At 32.3% G+C, this 27,279-nt stretch overlaps 2 protein-coding genes across 2 annotated transcripts; both read right to left on the reverse strand.

The window, feature by feature from the left end:
* Positions 1–1,444: 1,444 nt before the first annotated feature.
* On the reverse strand, positions 1,445–3,062 carry LOC139856891 (tryptophan--tRNA ligase, chloroplastic/mitochondrial-like). Its single transcript, XM_071845608.1, has 5 exons — positions 2,912–3,062; positions 2,735–2,781; positions 2,556–2,637; positions 1,946–2,035; positions 1,445–1,851 (listed from the first exon to the last, which is right to left on the reverse strand). The coding sequence occupies exons 1-5, from the start codon at positions 2,912–2,914 to the stop codon at positions 1,765–1,767; spliced, it is 309 nt and encodes a 102-aa protein (XP_071701709.1). The 5' UTR covers positions 2,915–3,062; the 3' UTR covers positions 1,445–1,764.
* Positions 3,063–3,569: 507 nt separating this feature from the next.
* On the reverse strand, positions 3,570–9,691 carry LOC139860232 (F-box/kelch-repeat protein At3g06240-like). Its single transcript, XM_071849000.1, has 3 exons — positions 9,552–9,691; positions 4,579–4,695; positions 3,570–4,224 (listed from the first exon to the last, which is right to left on the reverse strand). Exons 1-3 carry the CDS (start codon positions 9,689–9,691, stop codon positions 3,570–3,572), a joined length of 912 nt encoding a protein of 303 aa, XP_071705101.1.
* Positions 9,692–27,279: the final 17,588 nt, after the last annotated feature.

The following is a 27,279-nucleotide window of genomic DNA, read 5'->3' on the forward strand; positions in this document are numbered from 1 at the left end:
TCTTCATCTTCATTCTTCATAATACAATATACAAATTAATCAATAATCAAACCAATAAAATTAGTATTCATGAAATTAATAGGTATCTAATTTCTCAATACATGGAAAAAATCTGTAAAAAAAAAAAAAAAAAAAACCAACTCAATCAAGAAAGAAATAGAGGTTTACACAGGATTTCGTTTTTGCGGGAAGACCCCTGCAACTCCGGCGAAGACTTTTAAAAACCAGAGGTTTACACTGATTTCTTTTTTGTGATGTGACCCCTTCAACTCCGGCGAAGACTTCAAGAAATGAAACCAGCGTAATCGAAAAGAGGTGAACTCCGTTGGACTTCAACGATTCCGTACGATTTCTTGTGATTTCGTGCCAGATCTTGTGATTTTGTACCCAGTCTGGGTATTTTAAAACCGTCGCCAACGTTTTTCGTAATGGAAATCGATGAATGTGTTTGATGAAATGAAAATTTGAAATAGATCTTGTGATATGCCTATGATACGATCTTGTGATATCTATCGAAATCTTATGATTTTGTCATTTTGTACTAGATCTTGTGATATAAAGTGGTTAGATGAAATGGAATATGAAATACGTTTTCTTTCTGTGTGAAATTGTGAGTACAAGTGGGGGGAGATGATAAGGGGAAAGAAAATTAGAAAAATAAAAAATATAAAAAATGTTAGAGTAAAATGACAAATATACCCTCATGTGCTAGGCATGTGATGTGACTTAACGGTTTAAATTAACGTCTGTCAGCTTGAGTGATTAAATTTGTAATTTTTTGAAACCCCAGTGACTAAACATGCATAAAAAAAACTATAGTGACTAAAGTTGCAAAATTTGACAAACCACAGTGACCATTTGTGTAATTAAGTCTTAAGAAAATGTACCAAAAGATGTTTCTTGTTGTAATTTGGGTTCAAATTGCTTCAAAGGGCGAAACTATTAAGGGGCAAGGGGCAACTGTTCCAAGTAGATTTGAAATTTTCAAGCTTAAAATTTTGAATTTTTTGATTTTGTCTCCAGTAAAATTCAGGCTAAAAATTTACATTTTTGCTTCCAAAAGCCTCCATAGTTTGCCCAAAAGCCTCTTTGCCTCCAACCAAAAATTCTCTCTGGTAAAAAAAAAAAAAAAATTGGTTCCTCCACTGATTACTCCTGATGTATTTGGATTAGTTTGTGGTGTTTTAGTCTGTTATTGGTTGTTGTTACTCCTTTGTTGTAATTTCGGTCATCTGTGGCTTTTTAATATAATTTCGCCCTTGAGAAAAAAGTAGCTTCCAATAATATAGTTGACGTTCACTATAGTGGACCATCAGTAGCGGATTTAAGAATCGTAGTCACGGATGTCACTAGTTAAAATTTAAAAAAAAAAAAAAAAATTATATTATCCAACAGTGACACTCAAAATAATGTACAATATCCAGTGATATCACTAGTTAAAATCTCAAAAAGATTTCGTTGCATCACGTTTTTCACTGGTAGCCTGTGCTACGAGTATAGATCCGCCATGTTGACGATACAAAAACCTGTGGGCCCGTAAATTATATTCTCGACCTCGGGGTCTACGTTTTTATAACTCAAACATTCCCCGTTCGCCTTACAAAAAACTTAACCAACCGAATCACAACGTATAGTTGCGCAAGTCATTGGTAAAAATCGCATCAAAAGAATGTGAACAAACGTATCTACCAATTGTCTCTATTAAACGCACTACGAGTTGTACGGGCTCCTCATCTTTTCAAAAATCCAATTGCCTGGTAAACATTACCAACAGTCTGAAGCTTTGTTTGCACCCTCTGCTAAAACTTGGTCCAAATAACCTGAATCAGACATGATTTCTTCATACCGATCCTGCAATTGATTGTGAGAATTGTAATATGCTGAATTTGTAAGCAAGATGGTATAAAAAGGTTGAATCTTGAAGCATATTATTGTAGATAGAAACCTGGATTGGATGAAGATAATTGATTAAAGCATCAGTAAGAACAACTTTAAAAGTACCCCAGTTCATATCCTGGCATTCTAGTGCAACTTCCTGCAATAAAAGTTAAAGAACGTATTTAAGTTACGTGAAGAATGTGAAAGTAAGATTATAATCCAACTTTCTTAATGATTTAATGCTAACTCAAGTGACCTCCTAGTACTTAAAGTCGACTTTTGACCAACATTGACTTTTAGATATAAATAAATTAAACTTTAAAGTCACTGTTTTTCCCAGCTAATATTTTTATGGGCTTGGAATTTTCGTTTACACTAGAACAAGTCCAGACAAAAAGTAGACTTTTGACCGACTTTGACCCGACATTTGACCGAACGGGCTAGTGACCAAACAACCTCATTGGCCATAGTAACTGCCGTTTGCAACCATGGTGATGTGTAAAGAACAATTTACGAAATTTAGGCATTTAAATACACTTTCAGCAAATTTCAACTTTCTTGGCCTGTTACGGATAAAGTACAATCCAGCTTAACCCGTTTTGCCATAATTGGGTCGAATTTACCACGTCTTGGACAAACATAAGAGTATCAAAGTATATGAAAGTTGAAAAGGTTACATCCTTTGTCTTGTTTGTAATGATATGATAAATGGAAAGAAGATTATTGCATTCCAGCCTATCAGCGTTGTCGAACTCCATGCTACAGTAAATATAATCTTTATGTGAAAAATTTCAGGATTCAGAAAAGAAAAAAAGTCACAAGAATAAACATGGCTGATGTAAGACCGAGAACTCACCCAGAATAAGAATCGGTTTTGCAACGCTTGATCTTGTTTGCAATTGCCTAAAAGGAGGGAAACAGCAGACAATTACTCAATTAATCGAGTTCACACGACAGAATAATCTTAGTTAATCTGTTTATCTCCCAACTTGTGTGTTTATACTCTGCATTTACACATCATTCACTAATATACCATGTTCTTCTTAAATTTGTCTTAAATATATAGTTTTCGTATTTTTTCGGTCGAATGTGGATCCTTTATGATGTAGTTTTAGTACTTCAAGAATAATCCTTGATCCCATGTTGTACACTGCGTCGAAAAGTGGAGAAATTGCTACACTAAAGTGAAGGTTGTACGCATGTGTAGAACTAGAAGTAAGGTTTCACTCATATTTATCACCTATCGTGTATATGATCATCCCACGTTATTTACTCCGATAGCATTCACCATGATATCGTTATCTGCTTTCATCAGTAATTCAGTAGATAAGTACTATTGGATCAGCTTCGAAATTCTGTTGGTAATCCAAAAATGTCAATATGCAAAGTGTTAGTCTTTTTGGTAATTTCTTCTAGCAAATAGTGTATTTATAAAAACGAACCTACATGTCAATATGCAAAGTATTCAAGCAAATAGTGTATTAATAATGATATGAACACAAACAAGTTTTAGGGTGAAAATCTTGTTCATTCATGCATCTCAGACACACACAGGATGATCACTCAAACCACTAAAAACATATTCAAATTCTGCGTTACAATCTCCATATGAAAAGAATTGATAAGAACAATTGTAAAATGCAAAATAAGCCTACTGCTATGTATATAGCTTAACTTGTATATGCAAATTTTTAGCTGGTCCCACTTGATTTCAGTGACACAAGGCTTTCAACACACATAGCCCTAACTTTCAAGTCCCCGAGATTCTGAGAAGCATACATATGTTTGCATAACTTTCCTTCTTCAATGTCATACATCAACATTTGATTGTCGCTTACCACCAGAATTTTTTCATTGTAATTAAAAATCCTTGGTTTATTAAGTGATATAAGAGTTCCATCTAGTCCATGTAGTATAATCTTAGTCCAAGATTCTTTTACCCCATATTCTTTCATCAACCAAATTTTACCTTCCAAAAAAATAGCAAGCTTTCCATCAAAATTAACAAGTTCACAAACACTGCACTTGATCAGTATATCTAAATCATTAGGTAACGACACTTCACTGAATTTCTCATTTGCTAAACAAAAGGAAACGATAACCGGTAGATCATTAAGACCCTTAGTTATCCAATGTAAAAAACCATTAACAATACCATCTGCTTTATTCGTCCACCAATGATGTTTATAAGGATAATCAGTCACCCGCGTCCAAGTATTAGTTCTAAGGCTATAAACATCAACATAAATACAGCGAGAAAGAAGATCATAACCACGACAAAAAGAACAAATTGCAACAACCTTGTAATCATCAGTCACGACATCATAAAAGAATCCAATCTTATATCTGTCAAACATAATTACTGAACCATATTCAGAGTTTGGCAATTCCACACATTCTCTAGTTGTAGGGTTTGAAATTACCAGCATATTAGGCACAAAACCATCGTGATGATAAGACATCAAAACAAGGCCATTGCAAGAACCATAAACAACGGGTGTGAAATAAGGCAATTTTAAGCGAAACTCTACTGGTACTGCCTCTTCTTCTTAGAACTGATGAAACGAAATTAAATGATGTGACTTTGGTATAATAGAACTGCTCACTTGATACATGATATGACTTTGGTTGAGTGTAGTTTCACGGATTTTGATGAATTGTGGTGATGTAAGTAGAGGTAACCACTCTTTTGAAACACACCTGAAACGACCAACAGATTTAGACGGGAGACGATATAGGATCTCAGTAATTAACTCAGATGGAAGACTAATAATGCCTTCAGATGCCATTTTTAGGGCTTCAATAACTAAATTCAAACTGCAAGAAAAAGAAGGAAAAAAAACAGAGTAATATGAGCACTAACAGAACATTAAAATCAAACACACAAACTGACAGACAATCTTATTATGCACATATTGAATATTGAATTGATTAACTTAACCTGAAAATTGAAAACCCTAATTTTATGTAGCTGGCGAAATTAAAACCTACTTTAAATATAACTTTTAATGATGGTTGATAATTATGTGATGAATAAAAAGGGTGTTTCTCACCTTCAGATGTAATTTTCGACGACATAGTTGAACCACAACGACGCAGAAAAGGTAGAGATATATCGCCGGCAATAGGTGAAATGTGATTTTGTAGTTTTAAGGAAAACTCTTAAGAAAATGACTTTTTTTTTTTCCCTCCAAAAACTTTTGATGTTTTGTCCAAAAGCCTTCAGATTTTACCACCACTCAAAAATGCATTACCCAAAAAAAATTGTATTTTCATGGAAGAATTTTTTTTTACAGTGAATGTGATCTAGAGATGGCAATGATCACCCGATCTAATAGATATCCACCCAATCCACCAAGTCGTGATGGATATAGATGAACCTAAATTTATATGAATATAGATGAATCTAAATGTATATGGATATTGACATGGATGAAAAGTTTCATCCATGGATATATCAATTGACAGAAATACATATACAAATACATATGCATATATATATATATATATATATATATATATATATATATATATATATATATATATATATATATATATATATATATATAGCAGGATCAATGGGGAAGTAACCAATCGGGGGGAAGCGGGGGGAAGCAAAAAAAAAAATTTCGTTTTTTTTGAATTTTTTTTTTCGGCATCAAGATCACACGAAAATATGAACATTTAGAAGAGACACCTCGTGATGAATGTTATTATTTAGGCGGGAAAACGATCGACAAAAATAACATTCAATATAATATTGTTCGTGAAGAATATGAACGTTTTTTTTCCATGTTTTGTGAAGTAAAATTTAACCCGATTTAGAGTTTAGGGTTTAGGGTTTAGGGTTTGGTGTTTTGAGTTTATTCCATAAACCCAAAACACCAAACCCTAAACCCTAAACCCTAAACTCTAAACCGTTCGTGTTAAAAACTCAATCTAAATCCTAAATTTAAACCCTAAATCTAAACCCTAAACCCTAAATTTCTAAACCCTAATATCTAAACCCTATAAACCCTAATATCTAAACCCCAATAGCTAAAACCTCAAAATACGCTCGAAAAACACGATAATTGTTATATATTACTTCTTCGAGCGTTTTTCCGCCAAAATAAAAACATTTATCAAAAAGTGTCTCTACTAAATGTTCATATTTTCATCTCATCTATAATGTTCATGAACAAAGTTTTTTCAAAAAATGAAAAAAAAAAGTTTTTGCTTCCCCCCGCTTCCCCCCGAATGGTTACTTCCCTCTTGATCCTACCACTATATATATATATATATATATATATATATATATATATATATATATATATATATATATATATATATATATATATATATATATATATATATATATATATGCTTATATATTTATTATTACAAATATATTTACCGTTAGATTTACATTTCACTTTTCAAATTTATAATGAAATATTCTATTTATATGATATATTACAATAAAACATGCATAATTAACAATAAACATGTAACAACCTAACCCGTTAACCAACAAAAAACGCGAAATAAAAATTTTTTTAAACATTTCTGCCCAGACTGGGTGCGCGGCGCGCACACTCCCTATCAGCCCGCTGTCCAAAATTGTTCATTTTCGTTTAAAGATCTATCGCTTCCCGACATTTTTAGACGAAACGCTTTTCACATCATACTATAATATGTAAAACTAGCACGAATCAATAATAAAACGAGTTTTACAACGCGGGGCCCACATATGCCCAAAATACCCTTACGTACAAAAATACAAGTTTCCACCACAAAAGTTTAATTTCCAAACGTCACTTAGAGCATGGTGTTTGGGGTTAAACTACACAAATCTTGGTCGAACTTCCAAAGGCTAAACCCCCGCGAGCCACTAATCCAAGCTAATACCTTTGCCCTTATCCAAGCCGGATCCTAAAAAGGTAAACAACGAGAAGGTAAGCTAACGCTTAGTGAATGCAATAATTATACATATACATATATAATATACCTACTTGCAAACACGTACACAAATACCTCATACACGCTAGCAATTTACATAGCATACCATCGCAAAGTATAACTCTATATTCTTCAAGACCACAAGCTAGCACAACAATAGCATATATAACTCGAATAATATAATATGCTACACTACAACACATAACCATGGTTAACCAATCGTACAAAGGAAAGGTACTTCGAATTTCCCATCGGTGTTCATAACAACCGTTAGTGTACAACGAAATATATCACTAATCCCCGGGTGGTTTGGACAACGCATATCCATTCATAGTAACCGTTAGTGTACAACGAAATATAGCACTAACTCTTGGGTGGTTTGGACAACGCATATCCGATCCCCCACAAATAAATACATTATATACATACACGTATAATTATTCCACTCACCTTATCGTCTTGGTGAGATTTCCAATAATACTTGAAACCTTCAACGCGAGTCACCTAATACAATTTAATGCCCAATTAATTTACATAACAAGTTGGACTATTCACCAACTAACCTCACTAGTGCATTTATGACCCAAATGGGTATTTATGACCTCCTTGCACTAGAATCACTCAATCAAGGTCCAAATCCCCAACTAATCACTAAAAGCTAGTGATTAAGGTTCTAAGACTCCCATAAATACATATCGAGGGTGTTTCATACCCAATTTATCCCGCTAGGTCAAACTTACCCATTTGACCCATTCCAAGTCAACCATGAACCCTAGAGACACTTTTCACTAACAACACAAGTGAGCTAGTGATTAACTAATCATTTAAGACTCATTAACACCATTTAATACTTTGAAACCCCAGGTTAGTCATTCTTGAGTCCTCATGACTCAATCTTACCCAAAAACCCCCCAAAATCACCAACAATGGGTTTTATGTTCATCACTACTCCAAAACCCTAACCCTTAAACAATTAAACTAAGGAAATCAAGATTACGACTTATCACCACAATCAAAATGTAGCTAGTGATGAGATGAACAACTTTATAACTCGAGCTAGAACCCGAAACTAACTTCTTTTTTCTTTGCTTGAGCTTTCTCACACTAGGAATCTCTCTCTCTCAAATTTAAGTGGAAGGGATGAGGTTGTTGAAAGTGGAGTAATGACACCCCAAGATCTGATATATTGGCCTTAAATTCGTCCCCAAGTGAATTTACCAAAAAGCCCTTCAAAATACCCATTTAATCAGAAACAGAAACTGCCAGCTGGAAAGCGTGCGCGGCGCGCCCCCATATATGTGTGCGGCGCGCACGATGGTCTGGAGCGTCTCTGATCACAGTTTAATTACCCACTGCTTCCCACACTTCATGTACCTTATTTACACTTCTGTACAATAAATATTAGGGTCTTACAACTCTCCCCCACTTGATTCGGAGCGCGTCCTCGCGATCCAAGCCACATGACAAGAGGGAACATACACCAAAACAAATTCTTCGGGTTCCCACGTAAACTCGGAACCCTTACTACGACGCCATTGGACTTTGAAAGTCCTAACCTCTTTGTTTCTCAACGTTTTCACCTTTTCGTCAAGTATAGCCATCGGCTCTTCAACATACTCTAATTTGTTGTTTAGCTCAATCTCGTCTAATGGTATCTGTGACGACCCGAAAATTTTTGACCAAATTTAAACTTAATCTTTATATGATTTCGACATGATAAGCAAAGTCTATTAAATTGGATTTCAAAATTTTTGAACTAGTTTATAAAATCATTTAACCTTCGACCAGTTCCGACGATTCATGAACAATTAATTGTAAATAGATATGTGTGTATATATACATTTATATATAAATAATAATTGAAAATATAAATTGAAATATTATATGTTGTTGTTATTAAAATTAAATATGTAAAATAAAATAAAAGTATGATATTATGATAATTATTATTTAAAACACATCTATATAAATAAAGTATACTAAATATATATATGTGATTTCGAAGTTATTTAGTAAACGACGGTAACACCCAGATATCATTTGAACGATATTACACGAGTTAAAAAGGAGCTTATATGATTTTTAAGGTAAACAATGATCCGAAAATGAGTTTTATAACTTATAGGCTTATTAAATATATACTTAGGAACTATTTGTTAAATTTTAAAACTTTTTATATTTTACTTGGAATTGGGAGTGAATAATTAATGTAATTTTATTTAATAGTTAATGATCGAATTTTATACCATAATGACCAAAATAAATAAATATAGTTAATTTAAAAATATGGGATTTTTCGGAAAGCTTTTATCCGCCACTGATTTATCAATGGAGTACGAAATCCGGTCTATGAAAACTGTCGGCAGTCTAATAGTCATATATGCTCGTGATAATTAGAATTATGAGTTGTATTATTGTGTTTAATTTGTCTGACTCTTTTTCACTTCACTTCACTGAAAAACAAATATGTATATAAAACATACATATATTGTATAAGAGATATATTTTATCACTCATTTCTTCTTCTACCTCACCCACTTCTGTATCTAAATTTCTATCAAGACCCATCACCACCATTCTCCTTGTTTTTGTTTATTTCTGTTGACAAGTCATCCAACAACCAATTGAATCAGGTTTACTACTTCTCTTATTTAATTAACATCATTAATATCTTTTACATATACTTCTATTAGCTAGTCAAACTCAAGGGAACAACCACCATTATTTATTACTTTCTCTTCTTCTCTTTGTAAACAACCGCACCATTTCCTTTATATTCTCCCTTAGTGCTATCATCAACCATGAAACCATGATCATCATCATCGTGAAGATTTAAACAACCATCATAAATCACCACCCATTCCACAACCATTAAACAATTTATCAAATCACCACACCTTTGTCATATTACTGCTATGCTTGTTTATATTTCGATTTAAAAGCCGCCATCACCAAACCATAGTCACCACTTTCGAACCAAACCACAATCACCACTAAGGTCTTCATTGAACACCAATTCACCATCCCACAAACCGTAAACACCTTCCATTGCACCACCATTATGTCTTTCTCTATATATTTATACATACGTACTGAAATGTCCCGTTCTTATTGATTAAAAACGTTCCATATTAATTGATTTCGTTGCGAGGTTTTGACCTCTATATGAGACGTTTTTCAAAGACTGCATTCATTTTTAAACAAACCATAACCTTTATTTCATCAATAAAGGTTTAAAAAGCTTTACGTAGATTATCAAATAATGATAATCTAAAATATCCTGTTTACACACGACCATTACATAATGGTTTACAATACAAATATGTTACAACAAAATAAGTTTCTTGAATGCAGTTTTTACACAATATCATACAAGCATGGACTCCAAATCTTGTCCTTATTTAAGTATGCGACAGCGGAAGCTCTTAATAATCACCTGAGAATAAACATGCTTAAAACGTCAACAAAAATGTTGGTGAGTTATAGGTTTAACCTATATATATCAAATGGTAACAATAGACCACAAGATTTCATATTTCAATACACATCCCATACATAGAGATAAAAATCATTCATATGGTGAACACCTGGTAACCGACATTAACAAGATGCATATATATAAGAATATCCCCATCATTCCGGGACACCCTTCGGATATGATATAAATTTCGAAGTACTAAAGCATCCGGTACTTTGGATGGGGTTTGTTAGGCCCAATAGATCTATCTTTAGGATTCGCGTCAATTAGGGTGTCTGTTCCCTAATTCTTAGATTACCAGACTTAATAAAAAGGGGCATATTCGATTTCGATAATTCAACCATAGAATGTAGTTTCACGTACTTGTGTCTATTTTGTAAATCATTTATAAAACCTGCATGTATTCTCATCCCAAAAATATTAGATTTTAAAAGTGGGACTATAACTCACTTTCACAGATTTTTACTTCGTCGGGAAGTAAGACTTGGCCACTGGTTGATTCACGAACCTATAACAATATATACATATATATCAAAGTATGTTCAAAATATATTTACAACACTTTTAATATATTTTGATGTTTTAAGTTTATTAAGTCAGCTGTCCTCATTAGTAACCTATAACTTGTTGTCCACAGTTAGATATACAGAAATAAATCGATAAATATTATCTTGAATCAATCCACGACCCAGTGTATACGTATCTCAGTATTGATCACAACTCAAACTATACATATTTTGGAATCAACCTCAACCCTGTATAGCTAACTCCAACATTCACATATAGAGTGTCTATGGTTGTTCCGAAATATATATAGATGTGTCGACATGATAGGTCGAAACATTGTATACGTGTCTATGGTATCTCAAGATTACATAATATACAATACAAGTTGATTAAGTTATGGTTGGAATATATTTGTTACCAATTTTCACGTAGCTAAAATGAGAAAAATTATCCAATCTTGTTTTACCCATAACTTCTTCATTTTAAATCCGTTTTGAGTGAATCAAATTGCTATGGTTTCATATTGAACTCTATTTTATGAATCTAAACAGAAAAAGTATAGGTTTATAGTCAGAAAAGTAAGTTACAAGTCGTTTTTGTAAAGGTAGTCATTTCAGTCGAAAGAACGACGTCTAGATGACCATTTTAGAAAACATACTTCCACTTTGAGTTTAACCATAATTTTTGGATATAGTTTCATGTTCATAATAAAAATCATTTTCTCAGAATAACAACTTTTAAATCAAAGTTTATCATAGTTTTTAATTAACTAACCCAAAACAGCCCGCGGTGTTACTACGACGGCGTAAATCCGGTTTTACGGTATTATTCGTGTTTCCAGGTTTTAAATCATTAAGTTAGCATATCATATAGATATAGAACATGTGTTTAGTTTATTTTAAAAGTCAAGTTAGAAGGATTAACTTTTGTTTGCGAACAAGTTTAGAATTAACTAAACTATGTTCTAGTGATTACAAGTTTAAACCTTCGAATAAGATAGCTTTATATGTATGAATCGAATGATGTTATGAACATCATTACTACCTTAAGTTCCTTGGATAAACCTACTGGAAAAGAGAAAAATGGATCTAGCTTCAATGGATCCTTGGATGGCTCGAAGTTCTTGAAGCAGAATCATGACACGAAAACAAGTTCAAGTAAGATCATCACTTAAAATAAGATTGTTATAGTTATAGAAATTGAACCAAAGTTTGAATATGATTATTAACTTGTATTAGAATGATAACCTACTGTAAGAAACAAAGATTTCTTGAGGTTGGATGATCACCTTACAAGATTGGAAGTGAGCTAGCAAACTTGAAAGTATTCTTGATTTTATGAAACTAGAACTTTTGGAATTTATGAAGAACACTTAGAACTTGAAGATAGAACTTGAGAGAGATCAATTAGATGAAGAAAATTGAAGAATGAAAGTGTTTGTAGGTGTTTTTGGTCGTTGGTGTATGGATTAGATATAAAGGATATGTTATTTTGTTTTCATGTAAATAAGTCATGAATGATTACTCATATTTTTGTAATTTTATGAGATATTTCATGCTAGTTGCCAAATGATGGTTCCCACATGTGTTAGGTGACTCACATGGGCTGCTAAGAGCTGATCATTGGAGTGTATATACCAATAGTACATACATCTAAAAGCTGTGTATTGTACGAGTACGAATACGGGTGCATACGAGTAGAATTGTTGATGAAACTGAACGAGGATGTAATTGTAAGCATTTTTGTTAAGTAGAAGTATTTTGATAAGTGTATTGAAGTCTTTCAAAAGTTTATAAATACATATTAAAACACTACATGTATATACATTTTAACTGAGTCGTTAAGTCATCGTTAGTCGTTACATGTAAGTGTTGTTTTGAAACTTTTAGGTTAACGATCTTGTTAAATGTTGTTAACCCAATGTTTATAATATCAAATGAGATTTTAAATTATTATATTATCATGATATTATCATGTATGAATATCTCTTAATATGATATATATACATTAAATGTCTTTACAACGATAATCGTTACATATATGTCTCGTTTAAAAATCATTAAGTTAGTAGTCTTGTTTTTACATATGTAGTTCATTGTTAATATACTTAATGATATGTTTACTTATCATAGTATCATGTTAACTATATATATATCCATATATATGTCATCATATAGTTTTTACAAGTTTTAACGTTCGTGAATCACCGGTCAACTTGGGTGGTCAATTGTCTATATGAAACATATTTCAATTAATCAAGTCTTAACAAGTTTGATTGCTTAACATGTTGGAAACATTTAATCATGTAAATATCAATCTCAATTAATATATATAAACATGGAAAAGTTCGGGTCACTACAGTACCTACCCGTTAAATAAATTTCGTCCTGAAATTTTAAGCTGTTGAAGGTGTTGATGAATCTTCTGGAAATAGATGCGGGTATTTCTTCTTCATCTGATCTTCATGCTCCCAGGTGAACTCGGGTCCTCTACGAGCATTCCATCGAACCTTAACAATTGGTATCTTGTTTTGCTTAAGTCTTTTAACCTCACGATCCATTATTTCGACGGGTTCTTCGATGAATTGAAGTTTTTTGTTGATTTGGATTTCATCTAACGGAATAGTGAGATCTTCTTTAGCAAAACATTTCTTCAAATTCGAGACGTGGAAAGTGTTATGTACAGCCGCGAGTTGTTGAGGTAACTCAAGTCGGTAAGCTACTGGTCCGACACGATCAATAATCTTGAATGGTCCAATATACCTTGGATTTAATTTCCCTCGTTTACCAAATCGAACAACGCCTTTCCAAGGTGCAACTTTAAGCATGACCATCTCTCCAATTTCAAATTCTATATCTTTTCTTTTAATGTCAGCGTAGCTCTTTTGTCGACTTTGGGCAGTTTTCAACCGTTGTTGAATTTGGATGATCTTCTCGGTAGTTTCTTGTATAATCTCCGGACCCGTAATCTGTCTATCCCCCACCTCACTCCAACAAATCGGAGACCTGCACTTTCTACCATAAAGTGCTTCAAACGGCGCCATCTCAATGCTTGAATGGTAGCTGTTGTTGTAGGAAAATTCTGCTAACGGTAGATGTCGATCCCAACTGTTTCCGAAATCAATAACACATGCTCGTAGCATGTCTTCAAGCGTTTGTATCGTCCTTTCGCTCTGCCCATCAGTTTGTGGATGATAGGCAGTACTCATGTCTAGACGAGTTCCTAATGCTTGCTGTAATGTCTGCCAGAATCTTGAAATAAATCTGCCATCCCTATCAGAGATAATAGAGGTTGGTATTCCATGTCTGGAGATGACTTCCTTCAAATACAGTCGTGCTAACTTCTCCATCTTGTCATCTTCTCTTATTGGTAGGAAGTGTGCGGATTTGGTGAGACGATCAACTATTACCCAAATAGTATCAAAACCACTTGCAGTCCTTGGCAATTTAGTGATGAAATCCATGGTAATGTTTTCCCATTTCCATTCCGGGATTTCGGGTTGTTGAAGTAGACCTGATGGTTTCTGATGCTCAGCTTTGACCTTAGAACACGTCAAACATTCTCCTACGTATTTAGTGTCATACCCCGTCCTAATCCATCCGGACGAAGTCTATATCGATTATAAATGATTCACAACAGTTGATTACATCGCGAGGTATTTGACCTCTATATGATACATTTTACAAACATTGCATTCGTTTTTAAAAAGACAAACTTTCATTACATCGACAGTTGACGACAAGCATACAATTTCATAATATATTCAAACTATAAATGACTTTATAATAATGTTGATGAACTTAACGACTCGAATGCAACGTCTTTGAAATATGTCATGAATGATTCCAAGTAATATCTTTAAAATGAGCAAATGCACAGCGGAAGATTTCTTTCGTACCTGAGAATAAACATGCTTTCAAGTGTCAACCAAAAGGTTGGTGAGTTCATTAGTTTAACATAAATAAACATTTCCATCATTTTAATAGACCACAAGATTTTCATTTCAGTTCTCATAAATATACGTCCCATACATAGAGACAAAAATAATCATTCATATAGATTGAACACCTGGTAACCGACATTAACAAGATGCATATAAGAATATCCCCTATCATTCCGGGATCCTCCTTCGGACATGATATAAATTTCGAAGTACTAAAGCATCCGGTACTTTGGATGGGGCTTGTTGGGCCCGATAGATCTATCTTTAGGATTCGCGTCAATTAGGGTGTCTGTTCCCTAATTCTTAGATTACCAGACTTAATAAAAAGGGGCATATTCGGTTTAATAATTCAACCATAGAATGTAGTTTCGATTACTTGTGTCTATTTCGTAAAACAGTTATAAAAGCAGCGCATGTATTCTCAGTCCCAAAAATATATATTGCAAAAGCATTTAAAAGGGGAGCAAATGAAACTCACACACATAAATATTGTAAAACAGTTAATAAAGCATTTGCATGTATTCTCAGTCCCAAAAATGTAAAGAGTAAAAGGGAATCAAATAAACTCACCTATTGTATTTTGTAGTAAAAATACATATAACGATATTGAACAATGCAGGGTTGGCCTCGGATTCACGAACCTATATCGATTATATAGGTTAAGACATATAATATGCATGTAATAGTAATCAAACTATTTTCTATATTAATTATATGTCATATTACTTATAGTAATGTATTATCATTTCCAATATTATGTATATCTATTTATATATGTTATATTAATATTATACATATAAGTATAGATTTTTTTTATATGCTATTAATAATAATATTTATATATCTGATTAAAATATATTTATTTCTAATATGTAAATTAATTAATATTGTATAATAATAAATAATAACATTTTATTTTAAAAACAAAATAGTATGTAATTTCTATATATAGTTATTATATGTGTACTAAAAGTAATGATTTTATAATAATACTAAGATAGTGTAAATAATAATAATAATAATAATAATAATAATAATAATAATAATAATAATAATAATACTAATAATAATAATAATAATAATAATAATAATAATAATAATAATAATAATAATAATAATAATAATAATAATAATAATAATAATAATAATAATGGTAGTAATAATAATTAAAATGAGTAAACTACCTTCAAGCCTTTTCTAAAAATAGATGCCTCAGACCGGCCTTGAACCAGCGACCTCTTGCTAACTTGACATGTACACTAACCGTTGAACCATTTCTATTTTTCTGATCTAATCTCAGACCCAATAATATTTAACCCGTATTATTATTTTCTGGCCCCGTATCATTTCGGGCCAACTTCATTATTTCGGCCCATTGTTTAACCTCGGCCCAAGTTCTATTATAAGTCCATGAACACAGCTCAATCTAACATCATTTTTTCGTTGGCTTTACGTTGATAACAGAATTTTCAAACGGCAGTAGAAAAGAGAAAAAAATTGCAATTATCCTTTATCCATATCGATCACCATGTCTCACAACTTTATGACATATTATGCTATAATAATATTATCTTCTTTCTAGTTGTTGGTAATTAAAAGTCTGTCCAATAACAAATGTATTTGACCCAAGAAACAGATTAAATCGAATCATTCTATTTTTTTTTTTTCATATTCAGACCCCACTAAAAGTATATCATCCCACTAATCTAGGTAAAAGAAAAAAAAAGTGTTCAGTATATATAAAAAAAAAAATTGGCAACAGCCTTTCTTTAATCGTTTCCCATCTTCTTTCTTTGGTGATCGTTCCTTCATGTAACAAAATATGGATGCATCAGTAGCTATATGGTTTTCAAACTGTGAGGTTTTAAAGAGGGTGAAGGATGGTGGCGGTTTCTAGGGGTTATGGTGAAAGGTGGTCTTGTTGGTGATTCATGGTGGGTCACGATGGAAGTGGAAACAGAAAACAATGGTGAAGCAATGAAACAGTAAGCATAAGTGTAGCAACGAGTGACTATTTAATTCGAATAGGATTTTTGCAGCATACGCTGCTGTTTGGTCAGGAAGGAAAAACGAAAGAAGAAAAGAAAAAAAAAATATAATGAATAAAAGGAAACGAGTGTAGTTAGTTTACTTTTTGATCAGCGATTTTTGGACAGAAAACAGCCATAGCAGTGGCGATATGCAGTCCACGATGGTGGTGATGGTTGTTGGTGAAAACATGTAGTAGAGTGGTGGTGCTCAACGGTTGGTAGTAGGGGTGGTGAAATGGGTTTCTCAATTGGGTTTTGTTTTCGGGTTGTGATGGTTCCGTTTGTAAACAATAGCGATAAACAAAAGTTGTAAACGATGGTGACTCATGATGAAGATGATGATTTTAGGAAGTGGTCCTTGGTGGAAGAGGGTGGCTATGGTTTGAAGTGGGTTTCATGAGGTTCTAAAGTGACCATGGTGGAGGAGAAGGTGGTGAGCAAGTTTATGGTGTGTCGATGAATGGTGTCGGTTTGTAGTTATGGTGGTGATATTTTGGTTATCAACGAAAGTGGTGATTGAGGTGGTATTCGAAGAACATAATTAGTAATAAAAATTAGTTGAAGATTGTTTTGTTGGATGATAGTCGAGTGTAGTAGATGTTTCAAAAGTGATATGCACAAATGAGGGGGTTATTGTTGAAAGTGGAGTGGTGATACAAGTGTAAGGGGATTGAGTATATATATATTATATATATATATATATCATATGCATAATGTATATAATGTATATGCTCGTGATTGAAAAGTAAAAGCAACAAACATAATGATCTCCTTAATATTCTTATTTGAGAGGAAGACAAAAACACACAGTGATGCATAATATTAATTCTGAAAAGTACCAATCATGGATAGACATTTAACTGATTGAGATTATAATAATAATTATAATATAATATAATAATAATAAAATCTTTAAATCAATGAATTTAGAAGTAAATGTGCATTTGGTTAGCCGTCGTCTACTATTTCAATCACGGACTGAATTTCGTGCGAAATTAGTGGCAGATAAAATGTTCAGAAAAATCTCATATTTTTAAATTAACTATATTTATTTATTTTGGTCAATATGGTATAAAATTCGATCATTAACTTGTTAAATAAAAATTACATCAACTGTCCCTCTCATTTATGGGTAAAATATAAAAAGTGTTAAAATTAAATAATTACATCCTAAATATACTTTTAATAAGTTTATAACTTATATAACTCATTTTCGGATCACCGTTTATTTTAAAATCATATAAGTTTGAATTTAATTTGTTTAATATCAATCGGAACATCAAACGAGTATTATAATCATTAAATAATTATTTTCATCATACATTATTTATATATATATATATATATATATATTTTTTAAATAATAATCATTATAATATCCTATTTTTATTTTATTACTTTTAATAACAACAGCATATAATACTTCAAATTATATTTCAAATTTTTATATATATATACATACACACATGTCTATTTACAATTAATTGTTCGTGAATCGTCGAGAGCAGTCGAAGGTCAATTGAATATATGAACATCGTTTCAAAATTTTCTAGACTCATCATTACATATTTTGCTTATCGTATTGAAATCATATGAGGATTAAGTTTAAATTTAGTCGAAAATTCCCGGGTCGTCACAGTACCTACCCGTTAAAGAAATTTCGTCCCGAAATTTGTGTGAGGTGGTCATGGCTAACAATAAAAATGTTTTCATGACCAATATGAGTTGATAATTAGAGGTTTTCACCCTTGAATAATAATGATAACATGATTCGATTATTCTAAGAATACGAATGAAGTTATCACAAAAGAGTGAAATGAATAAATAAAGTTTCGTCATAACTTTTGACATAGTCAGGGTTGAATTCCGGAATTCAAGGGATTTAAAGAAAACCTTCGAAATCTAAAAGATTTGATTCTTCGGCGAGTAAGGAAAATTAAGATCTCTAAAATTAAATACGGTGATCCGCCTCGATTACTCCGTCTGATATTTCCATTATAATTTAAAATCTTCCGTTCCATTATTCTCACCATTCCTATACTTTCTTTCTTAGTTCATACATCCAAAAGATTGTGAAAATGCTTAATCCCGTTCTAATCCTTGATATTTTCCTAATTATCATTTCTGTCATCCTTCTTTTCAATCTTTCACCAGAAACATCTGTTTACTTCTACTGTTACCTTGGGGTGATACCATTCTTAATTCTACCGTGTATTTATATTGCTATTCGTATTAATATCCACGGTTTGTAATCTTCGTGTTGTTATTGGGCTTTATATTTTCTATCATATTTTGAATCTCTTTGCCTTTTTATTATCCTCTCGACCTCTAGTAAAGCGAGCAACGGTCCAGAATTCGTAAGTACGGAGTTTTCGAATGAACTTAATATTCTAACCAAGAAAGAACGTAATAGCACGATTTGATTTGTTAAATTACCAGAATCACTGAGAATAGAACTATCAAGAATATATTTTCTTGATATGTTCAGAAATTAATTTGAATGAAAGAGTTATGTAACATGGCACGTGATGACGATATGATCTCTGAATCATCACGTTTCATTAGAAACTCAGCATGACTTACTGTAATATAATCACGTTGATCAAGTGTCATTATATTATACTAACTCATGCATCAGTTCCCAACATTACTTCAATAACAATTCATATTTTAAGCTCGAAAGTTTACAGAATATAGAAACTAATAGTTTCTGTATGATGTAACACTGATAGTACGAAGAGATTAATGATTTCAGATAAAAATAGTTATGAAAATATCTTCATAAATTTAGAGGATATTTATAATGAAAGATACTATAATATCTTGGAATTTCTAATATCGAAGGATGGTGAAGAAAATTTTCCGCAAGATTTTAACATAACTTCAGAGCAAGATATTCTCTAAAGATTTCAACGGATTCAGAATTACCTGAATTCTTTGAATATAGGGTATGATCCTTGTATTTGTCCTTGGTCTCCTTCGTGGTTAGCTCAATCCATTTTCCAATTCCAATTTTTCTGAGCTTTTCCAACGTAACATTCTTTATCATCAATCTTTCAATGATTAAGGTCGTTTACGGTAGTCTACGGTTTCTGCTACTTCATTCAGCTTTTTCAACATTCAAAATATTGATTTGTAGACTGAGTGCTTTTCAGAATTTCATAATGAAAGATCATAACTCTAAGAGATAAATGTTATACATATAACTGTTGATGTAGATATGCTGTGAGTTTTCAAAGTACTGATTGCTGATTCCCGGTAATTGTTATGGCAGTTCTCGTTACAAGATGCGGATGAGTATTTGATAGGGTTTCAATGAATAAATATAATGATTTGTCAGTGAGATTTAAGCCAAAAAACAACGAGGTTGCTGGTACGTCTGCTGATAATATGGTGGAATATAAAAGAAATCTCCGGTATCAAAAGGGTAATTGTATATATCAGGATTATAGTAAGGTTACTTCGAATGAAAAGTCGAAGTTGACTTGCTGGAGCTGTGACAAAATTGGCTACTTTGAAAAGGGGTCGCAAAGTTATTTTTGCTAATAAATGCCAAAGGATCTGACGCAGCTACGTGTTAAACTTTTACTCAGTTGCCGAGAGTTTCTCAGGTGCATAACTATATGCATAAATCTTTCCTTCCGTAGATGAAGTGCAGTTGATTCATCCTATCGATTGAGGTGTTTTCAAGAATCATGAAAGGTTTGAACACAGATTGTAATAGTGATGATACGAATGGGGTTTAAAATGAAATCAAGTGGCAAACTTGAAGAATTGTTTAGTTTCATATGTTATAATCAATATTTTAATTCATTTTAATTGTCCAGTGTTGGTAGTCCACAGTTGATAGTCCAAAGTAACAGTCCAAAAATTCATATATAGTTTAATATATAATATTCGAATTAATTAATACGTATCGTGACCCGTATACGTCTCAGACTCGATCACAACTCAAAGTATATATATTATTATAGAATCAACCTCAACTCTGTATAGCTAACTCCCGCATTACTGCATATAGAGTGTCTATGGTTATTCCAAATAATATATATAGATGGGTCGATATGATATGTCAAAACGTTGTATACGTGTCCCGATTTTTAAAGTGCATAAAATAAATAACAGAAATTAAATGACGATAAATAAAATTGCGAGAATATAAATTGCGATAAATAAACTGCGATAAAATAAAATATAATACAGAATTAACAGTTAGCTAGGATTTTGTTAGCGTGGATTCTTAACAAAATTTCCCATAGTTAATTAGTCTGTTTCTAACAAATTTTATTTTATCAAATGTTTTCTTCATTATGCCACTTGTTGGATTCTGATAGGTCAAAATCCAAATTTAAAATCGAATGAAAATGGTTATTCTGCGGTGAACGGATACGGATGCCGGTGGATGTAAGTAGGATAGTGAATAACTGTTGAATCAGATTCGAAGAATATACAGTGTAACTTATTAATGTGAAATTTAAATATTCCTCGGGTATTACCTACCCGTTAAAATATTTTCACCATTAACAGTTTGTACAAAAGAATTTTTAATTACAATCTTTATGAAAACATATATACATATATATTTTCTTCAGATGTAATCATGAATTTAATGAGTCAATATGATATTAAACTCATTTGATTTATCGTTAGAACAAGAATATATAATCTGTAACATATTAGAGATTACATAATCGCCATGTCGAACGAAGATAAATGATGTAGAACGATTCATAGAACAATAATTATATTCGAGGTACATAATGAGATGTAGACGCATGGATTGTTGATGGTACTGGTGTTGTTACTGATGGTTCTGTTGATACCGGTGATGTTGCTGAAGCTGGTAAGTTTTGCACCATGTTCTCCAAATTGATTACTCGAGCGCGAAGCTCGTTGACTTCTTCGATTACCCTGGGATGATTGTCGGTCGGAACGATCAAATGAATAAGGTTTAGAATCTGAGTTATGATATAGTCGTGGCGAGATATTTAGGAAATGAGGGTGAAATGGTGTTATGAACAGGTTCGCCGGTAAGTGCTTCAGGTTCTTCGCCAAAAAGTGAATTCGGTGAGTGGATGGGAATCGCCTTCTGCGTGTCTCCATTGATTAAGTTGACTATGAATCTATCAGATGAATTGGGGATGGATGATTGGTTGGTTCATTCTGGTGTCGTTGCTTCCGGAGCTTAGATGACTATCCATTCTGAATAACTGTCGGGATAACTATCGGGATAGCTGTCGGAATCCGAGGGACTCGATCTAGTTGAGGGATTCATCTCGTACGATCAGAAGAAGGATTTCTATAAGAAATAGATTATAGGATGTAGATTAGTATCCTGCAATACATAATTTACATATGCATATATATTACTAAAATCCCATAAGTTACGGAGGAATCTACGGAAGCTATCAGGCAAAAGTAACAATAACAGATACGCTAAGATATGAATTAGTAGATATGCTAAGATATGAATTTTGTCTATACACTAATCATGCAATCAATGCAATATGATGTGTCTAGACTATGGATGATAAGCAAGTGATTCTCTAAGAATGATAAGCAGGTAATTTTCGACACGAAATGATAAGCAAAACTTTTGACATGCAGACACGGTCGAAGTCCAGACTCACTAATGCATCCTAACGACTTATCAGTTAGACACACTAATGCAGACCTGGTTCGCTAAGACCACCGCTCTGATACCAACTGTCATACCCCGTCCTAATCCATCCGGACGAAGTCTATATCGATTATAAACGATTCACAACAGTTGATTACATCGCGAGGTATTTGACCTCTATATGATACATTTTACAAACATTGCATTCGTTTTTAAAAAGACAAACTTTCATTACATCGACAGTTGACGACAAGCATACAATTTCATAATATATTCAAACTATAAATGACTTTATAATAATGTTGATGAACTTAACGACTCGAATGCAACGTCTTTGAAATATGTCATGAATGATTCCAAGTAATATCTTTAAAATGAGCAAATGCACAGCGGAAGATTTCTTTCGTACCTGAGAATAAACATGCTTTCAAGTGTCAACCAAAAGGTTGGTGAGTTCATTAGTTTAACATAAATAAACATTTCCATCATTTTAATAGACCACAAGATTTTCATTTCAGTTCTCATAAATATACGTCCCATACATAGAGACAAAAATAATCATTCATATAGATTGAACACCTGGTAACCGACATTAACAAGATGCATATAAGAATATCCCCTATCATTCCGGGATCCTCCTTCGGACATGATATAAATTTCGAAGTACTAAAGCATCCGGTACTTTGGATGGGGCTTGTTGGGCCCGATAGATCTATCTTTAGGATTCGCGTCAATTAGGGTGTCTGTTCCCTAATTCTTAGATTACCAGACTTAATAAAAAGGGGCATATTCGGTTTAATAATTCAACCATAGAATGTAGTTTCGATTACTTGTGTCTATTTCGTAAAACAGTTATAAAAGCAGCGCATGTATTCTCAGTCCCAAAAATATATATTGCAAAAGCATTTAAAAGGGGAGCAAATGAAACTCACACACATAAATATTGTAAAACAGTTAATAAAGCATTTGCATGTATTCTCAGTCCCAAAAATGTAAAGAGTAAAAGGGAATCAAATAAACTCACCTATTGTATTTTGTAGTAAAAATACATATAACAATATTGAACAATGAAGGGTTGGCCTCGGATTCACGAACCTATATCGATTATATAGGTTAAGACATATAATATGCATGTAATAGTAATCAAACTATTTTCTATATTAATTATATGTCATATTACTTATAGTAATGTATTATCATTTCCAATATTATGTATATCTATTTATATATGTTATATTAATATTATACATATAAGTATAGATTTTTTTTATATGCTATTAATAATAATATTTATATATCTGATTAAAATATATTTATTTCTTATATGTAAATTAATTAATATTGTATAATAATAAATAATAACATTTTATTTTAAAAACAAAATAGTATGTAATTTCTATATATAGTTATTATATGTGTACTAAAAGTAATGATTTTATAATAATACTAAGATAGTGTAAATAATAATAATAATAATAATAATAATAATAATAATAATAATAATAATAATAATAATAATAATACTAATAATAATAATAATAATAATAATAATAATAATAATAATAATAATAATAATAATGGTAGTAATAATAATTAAAATGAGTAAACTACCTTCAAGCCTTTTCTAAAAATAGATGCCTCAGACCGGCCTTGAACCAGCGACCTCTTGCTAACTTGACATGTACACTAACCGTTGAACCATTTCTATTTTTCTGATCTAATCTCAGACCCAATAATATTTAACCCGTATTATTATTTTCTGGCCCCGTATCATTTCGGGCCAACTTCATTATTTCGGCCCATTGTTTAACCTCGGCCCAAGTTCTATTATAAGTCCATGAACACAGCTCAATCTAACATCATTTTTTCGTTGGCTTTACGTTGATAACAGAATTTTCAAACGGCAGTAGAAAAGAGAAAAAAAATTGCAATTATCCTTTATCCATATCGATCACCATGTCTCACAACTTTATGACATATTATGCTATAATAATATTATCTTCTTTCTAGTTGTTGGTAATTAAAAGTCTGTCCAATAACAAATGTATTTGACCCAAGAAACAGATTAAATCGAATCATTCTATTTTTTTTTTTCATATTCAGACCCCACTAAAAGTATATCATCCCACTAATCTAGGTAAAAGAAAAAAAAAGTGTTCAGTATATATAAAAAAAAAAATTGGCAACAGACTTTCTTTAATCGTTTCCCATCTTCTTTCTTTGGTGATCGTTCCTTCATGTAACAAAATATGGATGCATCAGTAGCTATATGGTTTTCAAACTGTGAGGTTTTAAAGAGGGTGAAGGATGGTGGCGGTTTCTAGGGGTTATGGTGAAAGGTGGTCTTGTTGGTGATTCATGGTGGGTCACGATGGAAGTGGAAACAGAAAACAATGGTGAAGCAACGAAACAGTAAGCATAAGTGTAGCAACGAGTAACTATTTAATTCGAATAGGATTTTTGCAGCATACGCTGCTGTTTGGTCAGGAAGGAAAAACGAAAGAAGAAAAGAAAAAAAAATATAATGAATAAAAGGAAACGAGTGTAGTTAGTTTACTTTTTGATCAGCGATTTTTGGACAGAAAACAGCCATAGCAGTGGCGATATGCAGTCCACGATGGTGGTGATGGTTGTTGGTGAAAACATGTAGTAGAGTGGTGGTGCTCAACGGTTGGTATTAGGGGTGGTGAAATGGGTTTCTCAATTGGGTTTTGTTTTCGGGTTGTGATGGTTCCGTTTGTAAACAATAGCGATAAACAAAAGTTGTAAACGATGGTGACTCATGATGAAGATGATGATTTTAGGAAGTGGTCCTTGGTGGAAGAGGGTGGCTATGGTTTGAAGTGGGTTTCATGAGGTTCTAAAGTGACCATGGTGGAGGAGAAGGTGGTGAGCAAGTTTATGGTGTGTCGATGAATGGTGTCGGTTTGTAGTTATGGTGGTGATATTTTGGTTATCAACAAAAGTGGTGATTGAGGTGGTATTCGAAGAACATAATTAGTAATAAAAATTAGTTGAAGATTGTTTTGTTGGATGATAGTCGAGTGTAGTAGATGTTTCAAAAGTGATATGCACAAATGAGGGGGTTATTGTTGAAAGTGGAGTGGTGATACAAGTGTAAGGGGATTGAGTATATATATATTATATATATATATATCATATGCATAATGTATATAATGTATATGCTCGTGATTGAAAAGTAAAAGCAACAAACATAATGATCTCCTTAATATTCTTATTTGAGAGGAAGACAAAAACACACAGTGATGCATAATATTAATTCTGAAAAGTACCAATCATGGATAGACATTTAACTGATTGAGATTATAATAATAATTATAATATAATATAATATAATAATAAAAAAATCTTTAAATCAATGAATTTAGAAGTAAATGTGCATTTGGTTAGCCGTCGTCTACTATTTCAATCACGGACTGAATTTCGCGTGAAATTAGTGGCAGATAAAATGTTCAGAAAAATCTCATATTTTTAAATTAACTATATTTATTTATTTTGGTCAATATGGTATAAAATTCGATCATTAACTTGTTAAATAAAAATTACATCAACTGTCCCTCTCATTTATGGGTAAAATATAAAAAGTGTTAAAATTAAATAATTACATCCTAAATATACTTTTAATAAGTTTATAACTTATATAACTCATTTTCGGATCACCGTTTATTTTAAAATCATATAAGTTTGAATTTAATTTGTTTAATATCAATCGGAACATCAAACGAGTATTATAATCATTAAATAATTATTTTCATCATACATTATTTATATATATATATATATATTTTTTAAATAATAATCATTATAATATCCTATTTTTATTTTATTACTTTTAATAACAACAGCATATAATACTTCAAATTATATTTCAAATTTTTATATATATATACATACACACATGTCTATTTACAATTAATTGTTCGTGAATCGTCGAGAGCAGTCGAAGGTCAATTGAATATATGAACATCGTTTCAAAATTTTCTAGACTCATCATTACATATTTTGCTTATCGTATTGAAATCATATGAGGATTAAGTTTAAATTTAGTCGAAAATTCCCGGGTCGTCACATTTAGCAACATCGGCTTTCATACCCGGCCACCAAAAATGTTTCTTGAGATCCTTGTACATCTTCCCCGTTCCAGGATGTATTGAGTATCTGGTTTTATGAGCTTCTCTAAGTACCATTTCTCTCATATCTCCAAATTTTGGTACCCAAATCCTTTCAGCCCTATACCGGGTTCCGTCTTCCCGAATATTAAGATGCTTCTCCGATCCTTTGGGTATTTCATCCTTTAAATTTCACTCTTTTAAAACTCCTTGTTGCGCCTCCTTTATTTGAGTAGTAAGGTTATTATGAATCATTATATTCATAGATTTTACTCGAATGGGTTCTCTGTCCTTCCTGCTCAAGGCATCGGCTACCACATTTGCCTTCCCCGGGTGGTAACGAATCTCAAAGTCGTAATCATTCAATAATTCAATCCACCTACGCTGCCTCATATTCAGTTGTTTCTGATTAAATATGTGTTGAAGACTTTTGTGGTCGGTATATATAATACTTTTGACCCCATATAAGTAGTGCCTCCAAGTCTTTAATGCAAAAACAACCGCGCCTAATTCCAAATCATGCGTCGTATAATTTTGTTCGTGAATCTTCAATTGTCTAGATGCATAAGCAATCACCTTCGTTCGTTGCATTAATACACAACCGAGACCTTGCTTTGATGCATCACAATAAATCACAAAATCATCATTCCCTTCAGGCAATGACAATATAGGTGCCGTAGTTAGCTTTTTCTTCAATAACTGAAACGCTTTCTCTTGTTCATCATTCCATTCAAATTTCTTCCCTTTATGCG

Source organism: Rutidosis leptorrhynchoides, chromosome 7 (genome assembly GCF_046630445.1).
Source record: "Rutidosis leptorrhynchoides isolate AG116_Rl617_1_P2 chromosome 7, CSIRO_AGI_Rlap_v1, whole genome shotgun sequence".
NCBI classification, from domain to species: Eukaryota; Viridiplantae; Streptophyta; class Magnoliopsida; order Asterales; family Asteraceae; genus Rutidosis; species Rutidosis leptorrhynchoides.